Source organism: Marmota flaviventris, chromosome 12 (assembly GCF_047511675.1).
Source record: "Marmota flaviventris isolate mMarFla1 chromosome 12, mMarFla1.hap1, whole genome shotgun sequence".
Classification (NCBI taxonomy): Eukaryota; Metazoa; Chordata; class Mammalia; order Rodentia; family Sciuridae; genus Marmota; species Marmota flaviventris.
Window position 1 is genome coordinate 29,618,721 of NC_092509.1, and position 14,129 is coordinate 29,632,849.

Here is a 14,129-nt window from a genome sequence, read left to right on the forward strand (position 1 = left end):
TCCGCCAAATCAGCTTAGGAACTGACTTCCTTAACAAGGCTGCTAAAGCACAAGAAGTAAAATCAAGAACCAATAAATGGGATGGATTCAAACTAAAAAGCTTCTTCTTAGCAAAGGAAATAATCAATAATGTAATGAGAGAACCTACAAAATGGGAGAAAAATTTTACCATATGCACCTTATATAGAGCATTAATCTCCAACATATATACAACTCAAAACATTGAATACCAAAAAACAAACAAATAACCTAATCAATAAATGGGCTAAGGAACTGAACAGACATTTCACAGAAGAAGAAATATGAATGGGCAACAAAAATATGAAAAAAAACCACAACATCTCTAGCAATTAGAGAAATGCAAGCCAAAATTACTCTTTGAATATTGTCAAAATGGCTATATTATTATAGAGTGAGATGAAATGCAAGATTTCATCTCACTCTAGTCATAATGGCAATTATCAAGAATACAAGCAACAAGACTCCTTTGGCACAAGAATTAATAAATTGGATGGACTCAAACTAAAACGTTTCTTTTCAGCAAAAGAAACAATCTGTGAGGTGAACAGAGAGTCTACATCCTAGGAGGAAATTTTTACCCCTCACACATCAGATAGAGCACTAATCTCTAGGGTATATAGAGAACTCAAAAAGCTAAACACCGCAAAAACAATAACCCAGTCAAAAAATGGGCTAAGGACCTAAACAGACACTTCTCAGAAGACAATATACAATCAATCAACAAATATATGAAAAAATGCTCATCATCGTTAGTAATTAGAGAAATGCAAATCAAAACCACTTTTAAGATTTCATCTCACTCCAGTCATTATGCATACAAACAATAATAGTTGTTGTGGAGGATGTGGGAGAGAAAGGTACACTCATACACTGCTGGTGGGACTGCAAACTGGTGCAGCCAATTTGGAAGGCAGTATGGAGATTTCTTAGAAAATTGGGAATGGAACCACCATTTGACCCAGCTATCCCTCTCCTCAGTTTATACCCTAAGCATACTACAGGGACACAGCCACATCAATGTTTATAGCAGCACAATTCACAATAGCTAAACTGAACCAACCTAGATGCCCTTCAATAGATAAATGGATAAAAAAGTGGCATATACACAATGGAATATTACTCAGCAATAAAAGAGAATAAAATCGTGACTTTGTGGGTAAATGGATGGAGTTAGAGAAGATAATGCTAAGTGAAGTTAGCCAATCCAAAATAAACAAATGCCAAATGTTTTCTTTGATATAAGGAGGCTGATTCATAGTGGGACAGAGAGAGGAAGCATGGGAGGAATAGACGAACTCTAGATAGAACAGAGGGCTTGGAGGGGAAGTGAGGGGGCATGGAGTTATAAATGATGGTGGTATGTGATGATCATTATTATCCAAAGTACATGTATGAAGACACGAATTGGTGTGAATATAATTTGTATACAACCAGAACTATGTAAAATTGTGCTCTATATGTGTAATAAGAATTGTAATACATTCTGGGGTCATATGTAAATAAAAAAAGAATACAAGCAACAATAAATGTTGGCAAGGATGTTGGGAAAAAGGTACACTCATACATTGCTGGTGGAGCTGCAATTGGGGCAATCACTCTGGAAAGCAGTATGGAGATTCCTCAGAAAACTTGGAATGGAATCACCATTTGACCCAGCTATCGAACTCCATATATACCCAAAGACCTTAAAATCAACATTCTACAGTCACACTGCCACATCAATGTTTATAGCAGTTCAATTCATAATAGCTAACCTAGGGAACCAACCTAGGTGCCCTTCAATGGATGAGTGGATAAAGGAAATGTGGTATATATACACAATATATATACTCAGCCTTAAAGAAGAATAAAATTGTGGCATTTGCAGGGAAATGGCATGCTAAACAAAATAAGTGAATCCTAAAGAACCAAAAGCCGAATATTTTCTGATATGTGGATGCTAATTCACGATAAAGGGACTTCTGGGGAAGAATAGAGGTACTTTGGATGAGACAGAGGGGAGTGAAGGAAAGGGAGGGATCTGGGGGTAGGAAGGGTAGCAGAATGAATCAGACATTAATACCCTATGTGCATATATGACTAGACAACCAGTATAATTCTACATCATGTACAGTCAGAAGAAGTTATATTCCTTTTATATATAAAGTGTCAAAATGCATTCTATTGTCACGTAAACTATTTAGAAGAAATTAAAAATAAAAAATGAAATGTTTTTAAAATCTCTAATTAGATTTTTACTTTTTTCTTCTACCATATGACTTTTATCAATGGAAATGGAGCTGGTGAAGTAAAGATTGTCATTTTTAGCTATGGGTCCTTTGTAAGTTGGAATTTACCTGAAAATATATACAAGCTGAAGTCAACCCAAAAGACAAAAGAAATAAGACCAAAGGATTGGTAATATGTCCACAGAAAATAGAAAAAAGTTTCACTGAATACAGAAATCATATTCAGATAGATGAATTTGGAAATTATGAGACTGTCACAAGCTTGTATTTTATCAATGTGAAAGTGGACAAACTGGATTTGAAGAGACAGCTGTATATCAGTACTTGGTTATTTTGAAATCCTGCTACTTTCCAGGTGTCAGATTCTATTAACTCACATATGACTACCAATTTCAAGAGAGATGTCAGGAACATGGTCTCTGGGCTCTCAGCACAATTTCACATCATGTCACTTGAACATATCCCTGTTGGTCTTTATAAGCCCTTTGTTTACTGTGAGCCGAGATCTAAAATAAAGATTTTTTTAAATTGTTTCACATTTTAACAAGAATTTTAAAAGGCAAATTTACATATTCTATTACAGACTTAGCTCCTCCTTCCAAAGGGGATACAAATTATTAAAGATATGAGACATTGGTGTCTTTTTCTAGATTTGCAACTATAAATTGAGTAAATTTAATCCTGTGTAGTCTGTTTTCTGTGACTAATTTCCTCCTGTTGCCTCTTAATTCCCAAATGTTCTTTCTTCCCCTTGCCCTTCTCAATATTTGAGATACAGTACCAATGACCAATAGGGCTTAACATTATCTTCACACATATCATTAATGTTTGATTACATGCATTTATTTATATGTTTATAGGTTATTGTTAAATATTCATTTATTTAATGAATGACAATGCTAGCAGTTGTCCACATGCTATCTTATATTTGGGTCTCCAATGCCTTCTTTACCTTTGGCCCCAGGGCTACATGTGGTCATTCTTTACTTCATAATTATCTCCTCAAGAAAGTGTGAAAGTAACTACCCATAAAATTTGCCTGGATATTATAATTAAAAGACTTAAATACAGAAACATGTAATATTTGCATTGCTCTTGGTTGATGATCCTGGTGATTTTAAGCTCATCTTCCTGTATTCTTTCTTTAGGACAAGGAATGATTTTAATGTTAGATTTTCATGCAAACTGACAAGTCATCAGGAAAGATATATTTAGTCAAAGAGCATTTCACTGGCTTCAAATGATAACAATAGCTAGCTTCCTACTCTGTCACCGAGTAAGGACAGTCATGGTTAAGCAAGCACTGAGGTCAAAGCTAAATCAAAACTATCCTCATCTTCTGAAAACTAGCCTGTTTCTCATGGCTGCAATATGTACAACTTGAGAGTTAGACTTAAGCAAAAAAGCAGCCTTTATTCTTAGAGAATACGTCCAGTTTAAAAAAAAACAAAACTGACTTTTAAAATAAGGAAGAAAGTAGGAGTGTGCAAATTAAATAAAGATAAGTTGTTAAAGGTTAACCAGTTTCTCCTGGCAGTGTTATAAGCAAATGATATAGTCATTCTCTAGTTCTACAATATTTAGATGTTTTATTTCAGTCACTTAGTGGGAGCTGAGAACAAATGTGGGTAAACCAAACACAAAATACCTTCACAGAACATAAGCTAAAAATCTATTCCCTTAATCCTTCAGTGTTTAATCATGTTATATCTTGACCATAAATGTGAAGAATGTCAAAGTAAATCTGATATTTACATGGTTTGGTATACATACACAGAAAACAACCATTCAGAAAACACATAATCATGCCATTTGTGTGGTTCCTATGGCTTCATAATAAATTCCCAGAAATTTAGAAGATTAAAATATCTATTTGTTGTTTCCTAGTTTCTGTTTCTATAACTCTGGTCATAATGTAACTGGGTTCTCAGCTGAGAGTCTCACCAAGCTAGACTCAAGATTTTGGTTAGGCTGCATTCTCAAGGGGAGCTCAGGGTCTTCTTCCAAGTATATTCAGATAATTAAAACAATTTAGTTCCTTGTGATTGTGGAACTGAGGTTCTTCTTTCCTTGCTGACCATCATTGGGTTTTGCCACCCTCAAGTCCCCAGCCACACAGTCCTCTCACAGTAAGAAACCATACTTCTTCAAAGCTAATAGGAAAAAAATCTTTTTTTTTCCTTCTTTCCTTCCTCCCTCCAATTTTTCCTCCCTCATGAAACAATTGACTCTTATATGATACAGTGTAATCAATCATAAAAGCTACTGTACCTTGGCTTCTGCTCTAAAACACAGCCCTCAGCCAGGAAGTGCTTATTCCATTGTACTTACAGGTCCCACCCACATTTAAAGAGAGGGGATTATGTATTGCATGTGGAAACAGAAATTGTGAAGCCATCTTAAAGTTCTGCCTACAGCCACTACTCAGTCCAAAATCTAAAATACACAACTGCGGAAGAGAGAAAAATATTCCTTACCTCCAGAACCTAGAAGTTAATGTAAATTGTTTAAAGACCAAGAATAGTGTTTTCTAAGAGAGAGAAAGCAATCTATTAATAATCCTATATGTATTTACTAAAATTCCCAGAGGAAGATACTCAGGGCTCAGACTCAGTGGACCCTTTGAATTATGCCTAGTAGAGATGCATGTTCCTATGTATAGGGCTGGCAAAAATTAATGGATAACTGCATAAGAGATATGTCCCAGTTGTAGCAACCCCAAAACATAACTTCCCATGAAACCAGTCCCTTTTTACCACTAAACTCCTCTTTGTTAGTTATTATATCTAATATCTGGCTACATGCTAGTACAACAACATTCCATTTTCTACCAAAAAGAATAAAATTGAGTATTTAATTATAATACTGATGTCTTCTGGATTAGTAATAAAGTAATCAGATGACCATGCTTTGATTCTGCAGTTATCATCGCACTAGGAATGTGAATGGCCTATAAATGTGATGGAACATTTTCTCCTTTGGTTAGGTGACATTACATGGCAAAGTGATAGGGCAAGGATTCCCATGATTATAGTTTGCTCTTAGCAGGGAAGTTGACGGTTCTTTTAGTAGCTTTGAAGAAGTAAGAAGCTACATTATAAGAAGTTCAGATGGCTAGGCCTTAATGCAACTTTCAGGGGCTAAGACATACCCCAAGCAGATATTTAATCTGAAAATGGGGACCTCAGACCTCAGACCTACAGTAGCAAGGAACTTAATTCTTCCAACATCTGAAAGAGCCTCAGAGGAGTTCCTTTCCCAGGTGACACCTTCATTTTGGCCTGGTAAGCCTGAATAGAGGGTCTAGCTAATCCATGACTAGGAACCTGAACCATGAAAACATGAGAAATGATATCCCATTTGATTCAAATGTATGAAATGTCAAGATCATTGTACTGTCATGTGTAACTAATAAAAATAAATAAATAAATAAATAATAAAAAAACAAACAAAAAGGAACCAAGAAAACTGCAGGATACAAACAACTCATGCTGCTTTAAGCTGCTTACCATGTGGTAACTTTTCATGAGGTATAGAAAACTAACACATGAGCAAACAGATAAATAAATAAACTGGCAAAATTAATTTTAGGTAATCTCTGCAATAACATTTCTTATAACTAAATATCAATTGATTTTACCCAATAGATACATTATTTCCAGGCTTTTAAAATGTTTGGAAACTGAAATAAGGACCTACTTTTATGGTACTCCAAAACAAATGATAAGCCAAAGGTCAAACTCTTTAAGTGATGAGAGAAAGCCAAATCAATTGGGGAACTAACATATAACTCCAACAAGGTTAAAAATAAATCTGAATAACCATGATATATGTTATGCATGTACTTATATATGCACAAAAACAAGGGGTACTTACTCTGAAAGTTGTTCACTGAGAAGATACGAGGATGATAGAATCCTGCTTTGCAAATGCACTGATAGGCTCCAAGTACAAATCCTAGGCCTTTAATTGGCATACACTGTGAAGAAGAAAAGAAAGCAATGTAATTGATCATAGTTTATTTCACAGATATCCATCATTCCAAATGCTAACAGAACTAACACATTTTCCAGACATTAAATATCTCTTTTTGAACCTTTATTTTAGGTTTGTTTGCCAACAGACATGTTTTTTAGAAGTACTGTAGCAAATTGAGTTTTCTTTCTAAATATACTCCATTACAGCTGAAATTGCTATACATCTTTAACTTATTCAGTTGCCACAGAAATTACTAGACATAGTTTTTGTTTTTAATACATCAATATCATCTTGTTGCTTTAACAAATATTCACAAAACACATAAGAATATTTTAAATAATTTCATACTAAACATTTCTGTCAAAGTAGATAGGAAGAGAGACAGAAGACATGGAAATTGCTTTTATGAATTAAATATTAATCAAATTTCATACTTAGATCAAAATAACACAAACTGATGAAACAAAACAAGTAAAATTTAAGTTGAAAATATAGAAAAGAAAAATACAGATAAATTAATGATCATAATGGTTTTGGGTTCAAAATCTACTTCACAGATATATGTTCTACATATATAGAACATATATATGTAGAATATAAAACATATATATGTAGAACATATATATGTAGATATAAAATAAGAAAAACCATGATAAACTTTTCAAATATGTCATACAAATAGACATTTCTCCAAAATGTAATCTTGTCTTCTTTCAAGAATTTCACTTAATCCAGGTAAAATTGAGCTTAGCATACTCACTATTGCTATACTCAATTACAGAAACAAGGAATAACCACTATTAAAATATAAAGACTACATCAGTAAAATGGGTGTTTTAAGAGTTTAATCAACATTCAATTAAAACTTCTTTCCTGATATTTCCCTGCCAAGATACAACCCTTTTCCTTTATGCCATTATAATCTATTAAAGGAACTTAGAATATAATAGATTTAAAAGTTATAAGATAGTCCCAATACAGAAGCCCTTGAGAGAAATGTTTTAATAAAATTTTTCTATATACTTGAACATTGTGTTTTCTTTCTTTTTAAATTTTTTTTAATTTTTTAACTACACGACAGCAGTGGAAAGCATTACAATTCTTATTACACATATAGGCACTATTTTTCATATCTCTGTATATAAAGTATGTTCATGCCAATTTAAGCCTTTATATGTGTACTTTGCTTTTTTTGTATTACAATTCTTAATACACATATATACCACAATTTTTGTATCTTTGTTTGTATATAAAGTATGTTGACACCCAATTCAGGTCTTCATACATGTACTTTGGATAATTATATCCATCACATTCCACCATCCTTGCTAATCCCCTGCCCCTCCCTTTCCCTCCCAGCCCTCTTCCCTATCTAGAATTCATCTATTCCTCCCATGCTCTCCCTCCCTACCCCACTATGAGTCAACCTACTTATATCAAGAAAAAATTTGGCATTTGTTTTTTGGGATTGCTTCACTTAGCATTATCTTCTCCCAAAGCCATCCATTTTGCAAATGCCATGATTTTGTTCTTTTTTAATGCTGATTAAAATTCCATGTGTATATATGCCACATTTTTTTATCCATTCATCCAATGAAGGACATCTAAGTTGGCTCCACAGTTTATTTTTTGTAAATTGTGCTGCTATAAACACTGATGTGGCTGTGTCCCTGTAGTATGCTGTTTTTAAGTGCTTTGGGTATATATTCTGAGGACAGGAATAGCTGAGTCAAATGGTGGTTCCATTCCCAGATTTCCAAGGAATCTCCAAACTGCTTTCCAAATTGGCTGCACCAATTTGCAGTCCCACCAGCAATGTATGAATCTACCTTTTTCCCCACATCCTCGCCAACACTTTTTGTTGTTTGTCTTCATAATAGCTGCCATTCTGACTGGAGTGAGATGATATCTTAAGTGTGGTTTTGATTTGCATTTCTCTGATTGCTAGAGATGATGAGCATTTTTTCATATATTTGTTGATTGATTGTATATCATCTTCTGAGTGTCTGTTCAGGTCCTTAGCCCATTTGTTGACTGGGTTATTGTTTTTGTGGTGTTTAGCTTTTTGAGTTCTTTATATACCTAGAGATTAGTGCTCTATCTGATGTGTGAGGGGTAAAAATTTGTTCCCAGGATGTAGGCTCTCTATTTACCTCACAGATTGTTTCTTTTGCTGAAAAGAAACTTTTTAGTTTGATTCCATCCCATTTATTGAGTCTTGGTTTTACTTCTTGTGCTATAGGAGTCTTATTAAGGAAGTTGGGGCCTAATCCCATATGATGAAGATAAGGGCCTACTTTTTTTTCTATTAGACGCAGAGTCTCTGGTTTAATTCCTAGGTCCTTGATCCATTTTGAGTTAAGTTTATGCATGGTGGAAATAAGGGTTTAATTTCATTTTGTTGCATATGGATTTCCAGTTTTCCCAGCACCATTTGTTGAAGATGCTATCTTTTCTTCAGTGCATGTTTTTGACACCTTTGTGTAATATAAGATAATTGAAATTTTGTGGGTTAATTTAAATAATAATTTTATAATGTAAGCTCAAATGATAAGCATTCAGGTTAATATTACATATCATGAAAACTCCAGCAAATACAAGGTAACTAGTTAATGCTTATTCTAAAATCAGAAGTGCAGCAAGAAATCTTAGAAAAAATAACTTTCTAAAGGACCTTCTTGAGTATCTTATTTCATGAATACTGTTTTTTTAACCCAATACACACTTATATTCAAATACATCTTATATTTAAAAACATGGTTCTTGCCAGAGCAAAATGAAATGGCAGATGAGAACCTGTCAATTCAACTAACTTAGCAAGTATTTACAAAACAATTGCTGTATACCTAGAGCATTCGTGCACAATCTAATTGAAATACAAAACATTCTGTTTATAAAGATCAAGGTATACAAGAGGTCAAATCATATGTTTGAACTAAAAATTAAATAAAACGGCAGAGACAATTACAACATTTACTTTGGATAAGTACTAATATTATGGAAAAGCATATTATTTGTAGTCAGTAAGAAAAGATAGATTTGAGTTCTGACTTTATCACTTTCTAAACATGTAAATTTAGGAATTTAGGCTTGTTCTCTTTAATCTCTATGAGACTTTTTTTTTTTAATTTGTAAGAATTTCTTAATCAGAGTCAAATATAGTTTGAAGGTAAAGCTATCAAGATGTCCTAGAGTAGAAGAGGAATAGAAAAACAAAGGATGACACCAAGATTTTTACCCAGCACAACCATAAGAATGGAATTAACATAAACTGATCTGTGAAAGACTGCAAGTGGTATGGATTGGGGTAAAAATCAGAAGTTCAGTTTTGCAAATATTAAGTGTGAAGGTGTCTATTTGAAATTTAATTCTAATCTCAGATATGGAGCTTGATAAACTGATATGACGTTTAGGAGAGAAGTCTAGGCTGTATAATTTGGAAATCATTTGCATAAAATTGATAGATAAAACTGACATACTACAGGAAGTGAAGGAAATAGGACCAAAGATAGAAGAGAAATCCACCTGTGACACTGGTTAATTCCCTGGTCACCCAAGTTTGATTCATCTGATTTGGCTAATGAGGCATGTATCTACAACCACCCTCATCACTCCATGTATATCCCTCCTGAAGTTCCTTTCTAGGTCAAAGAGAACAATCTTCCCCAATAGAGGAGGGCCATTCCATAGTCAAAGGTACACAAGTAGCTGTGCTTCTCTATGAGAAGTATATCCAGGTATACTAAGAGTTACTAAGGATACATTAGAGCACATTAAATATTTTGCTTCACTGGAATTTAGAAGTTAAAATGCTTTCATTAAAATTGCACTAATTTCCTCATGATATGACTCAACGCAACAACAGTGACTCAGTCAAGAATTTTAAATGTTTAGCTAAACTCGACAGTTAATTGAAATTTAAACTGATTCTAGAGCTGACATAAAACTGAAGGTTAAAAAAAACAATATAGTTGATTAGGTAAACATTGCCAAATAAAAAGTTCCTTGAAGTTAAAAAAAAAAACTTTCCTAATTTTATTGAAAACAGCAAAATAGATATTCATTACCTTGAACTTTTTGTTTTAATCCTTTTTTTTTCCCCACAGTGCTGGGGACTACACAGGCTACACAAGCACTCCACCACTGAACTACACTCCTAGTCTTGTTTCACTCTTAAAATTATCTTAATCTCAAAGGAAAGAAAAAACTCTCAGTTAAAATCAATAAAAGTGCATCATCCTTCTATTGTACTCCCTTTGCCTCTAAGATGGTGGGGTCTTCATGGAACCTGATGTCCTGTTGCTTACATACAGTTGCCTGGAATAGAAATTGACCTAAGATTATAAATTTGGAATCAAGTTTCTATGCTTTCTATCTACAACCCCCATTCCTTACCTATCAAATCCCTACTACCTCCCAACCAAAATTACACATTTTCAAGATTAGGAAATTAACATAGTCAGTCTAGCTTTTAAAAACTGTTTTAAAAGTCCCCTTTTGGGACTGATTTTTATAATTTTTTCCTTTTTTGGTTTTCTAACATAAACAGAGATCCTCAGTTAATACAAAAACTTCAGAATTTTAATCTCACATTCATTTAAGATCTTTAAATATTCCTTATATTAATTATATGCATTAAAGTCTAAAAATAAAAATCAAAGGAAGCAGAGATAGAAAAGCAGCACTTCTTTCTCCACAAGGGTAGCTTTTACATAAGTGGCCTTCGATAAACATTGAAATTTCTATATTAAGAGTTATAGTACCCCCATGAGAGAAGAAGATGCATACAATATAAGACACCCTCTTTAATAAGTCTTACCAAGCCATATGCAGAGATTTACTATACAGAATTCTTGAGAGTCCACCACCAAATTCAGGTTTCTAGAAATAGACTAGATCCAAATGAATAAGAGATGATGGTCAAGAGATCAGATTAAAATGTATAAATTCCCAGAAAAATATAACTTACCAATATTCAATCATATAAAAATGAAAAATCTGAATAGACCTATAACTAGTAAAGAGATTGAATCAGTAATCAACCAAAAAAGTTCACAGAACCAGATGATTTCACATCAGAATTCTATAAAACATTTAAAGAATAAATATAAATTGGTTGTTTCTATACACTAACAAAGAACATTCTGAAGGGAAGGGAAATCTTTAAAACAATCCAATTTATAATAACCTTGAAAGTATAAAATACTTAGAAATAAAATTAACAAAGGAGATGAAGAATTATAAACTGAAAACTATAAAACATTGCTCTATGATCAAACGAGTATAGGACTGGTACAAAGATAATTATATAGTCCAGTGGAATAAAATAGAAGTTCAAAAAAAACTTCTCACATATAATGTGATCTTTGGCAAGACCATGCAATGGAGACAGGACAGTCTCTTCAACAAATGGTACTGGGAAAACTGTATACTTACAAGCAAAAGAATGAAGTTGAACTTTTAACTAATGCCATATAAAAAACTTAACTCAAAATTAAAAGAAAACTGGGTGAATGGCAGAAAGAGCAATAGAGGGAAGAGAGCAGGTGGAAGGGAGAGAGAAGGAGCAGAGGTTCTGGGTCTGAATTAGAATAAGATATATTCCATGTTTGTATAATTATGTTAAAATAAATTCCACTGTCATATATAACTAAAAACAACCAATAAAAAAGGAGACCTAAACATAAGAACTAAAGCCACAAACTTCTAGAAGAAAACTACAGGAAAAGTTTCATGATATCAGATTTGGGAATGAGTATATGTATATATGTATATGTATATATATATATATATATATATATATATATATATATATGTGTGTGTGTGTGTGTGTGTGTGTGTGTGTGTGTGTGTGTGTGTGTATCTCCAAAACTACAGCCAAAAAAAAAAAAAAACCCCAAAATAGACAATAGGACTACAACAAACTCAAAAACTTCTGTGCATCAAAGAAAACAATCAATAGAATGAAAAGGAAACCTACAGAATGACAAAATATTTGCAAGCCATCTATATTATAACAAATATCTAAAAGATATATAAAAAAACTTGGTATTAAAAATTAAATAATACAAATCTACAATTAAGTTAAAAAATGGGCAAAAACTTAGAAATTTCTCCAAAGAAGATAAACAAGTGGCCAATAAGCAGATGAAAAGATGTCTAACATCACCAATCATAAGAGAAATGCAAATCAAAATTACAAAGAGGTATCACTTCACATTGATCAGAAATGCTACTATCAAAAAATAAATGTTTTTGAAGATATGGATAAATTGGAACCCTTGTGAACTCTTGGTAGGAACATAAAATACTGTTACCACTATGGAAAACAGTAAAAAGATTCCTTTCAATATTAAAAATAGAATTATCTTTGCAATACCACTCTGGTTATAGACCCAAAAGAATTCAAATAGAATCTTGAAGAGGTGTTTGCCAACCTATGCTCACAGAGATATTATTCACAATATCCATCAATAGGTGAACAGATAAACAAAATACAGTACATGGAAACAATGAAATATTATTCAGGTTTTGAAGGAAGGCAATCCTATAATTTTCTACAACATGAAGGAAACTTGAGGACATTATGCTAAGTGAAATAAGCCTGTCATGAAAAATACAAATACTGTCTGATTCCACTTATATGTATATCTAAAATAAACTCATCAATAGAAAAATTTTTTAAGTGGTTATCAGGGTCCAAGAGAAGGGAAATGAGGAGGTTTTCAATGGTTATAGAGCTCCAATTTTGTAAGTGAAAAATATCTAGAGTTTTGTTATACAATATTGTGAACACAGTTAATGCCAATTACTATACAGTTGAATAGATTAAGATTATGTGCTTTTTACCACAATTAAACATTTAAAAGAATAGTTTAGAACAAAATGGGCCTTTCCCTCAACCATGTATATGTAATCATTACAGTTCATATTGTAATTGGCTGATATAACTCACCTCACATATTATAAACTGTCAACTCTTGGTTCTTAACAAAATTGCAGAGCAAAACCTGGCCAGCTGTCACTCATGAAGATTTTTGCATGGATGTACTACTGAGCAATGGAATAGCTTAAAAAAAAGATATATATATATAGGGGAAGTCAAGTTTAACATTTAACATAAATAACACTTGTGCCTAAAAAATCACAAACTAATTTGGAGTAAAAGGAGAAGATAAAAATGCAAATACAATAAAATTTACATAATTAAAAATTCTCCAGAAATGGACCTTAAATGTGTTTTTTCTTAATGTTTTGTTTTGGAATCTTCCTAAAATATAAACACTATGCATAAAACTATTACTTTGAATAGGTAGTAAATTATGCTGAAACACACTAATGCCCTCTGGGAGCTACAGAAGATTTACATCTATTTTCTTATACACTAACTAGCCCAGACTGTTGTACTTTTGGGGTTCTTATGCTGTTTTATTGCTTTTTCCTATTTATTTTGAGTTACTAACTGTCATATATGAATCCTAAAACATGGATTTTACCTCTGTAAGTGTCTTTCCCCTGCTTTTATTAAAAAGAAAAAAAAAAAGATTAGGGGTTGAGAGGCCAGGTCCTATTCCATTCCCCATACACACTGGCCTCAAACTTGTAATCCTCCCACTTTAGCTTTCAGAGTAGCTGGGATTAAAGGCATGTAAGCAAAGATTATTAAGTACATATATATGAGATGTAATTTAGGGAATATAATTAAGTCCTAAACCTGTTACAAATTGTTACAAAATATAAAAATAAAAATCTTCCTTTCGAGTGCAGATTTCTCCAACTTAGCGTTTAGAAAATGAATTTTTCTTTTGAGGCATAAAAGTGGATTGTTTCTTTACCTGAATTTCCTGGAAATAGAACCCCTCTGAGTCTCAGGTGAAACATGAGACCTCTTTGCAGATGCAT

The 14,129-nt window shown here is 32.9% G+C and overlaps 1 protein-coding gene across 1 annotated transcript in view; it reads right to left on the minus strand.

Moving 5' to 3' along the window:
* Positions 1-14,129, minus strand: part of Gpr158 (G protein-coupled receptor 158) — a 408,943-nt gene that overhangs the window by 173,773 nt on the left and 221,041 nt on the right. Inside the window, exon 3 of the mRNA XM_034636630.2 lies at positions 6,126-6,228. Coding sequence (XP_034492521.2) covers positions 6,126-6,228 — 103 coding nt within the window. The remainder of the gene's footprint in view (positions 1-6,125; positions 6,229-14,129) is intronic.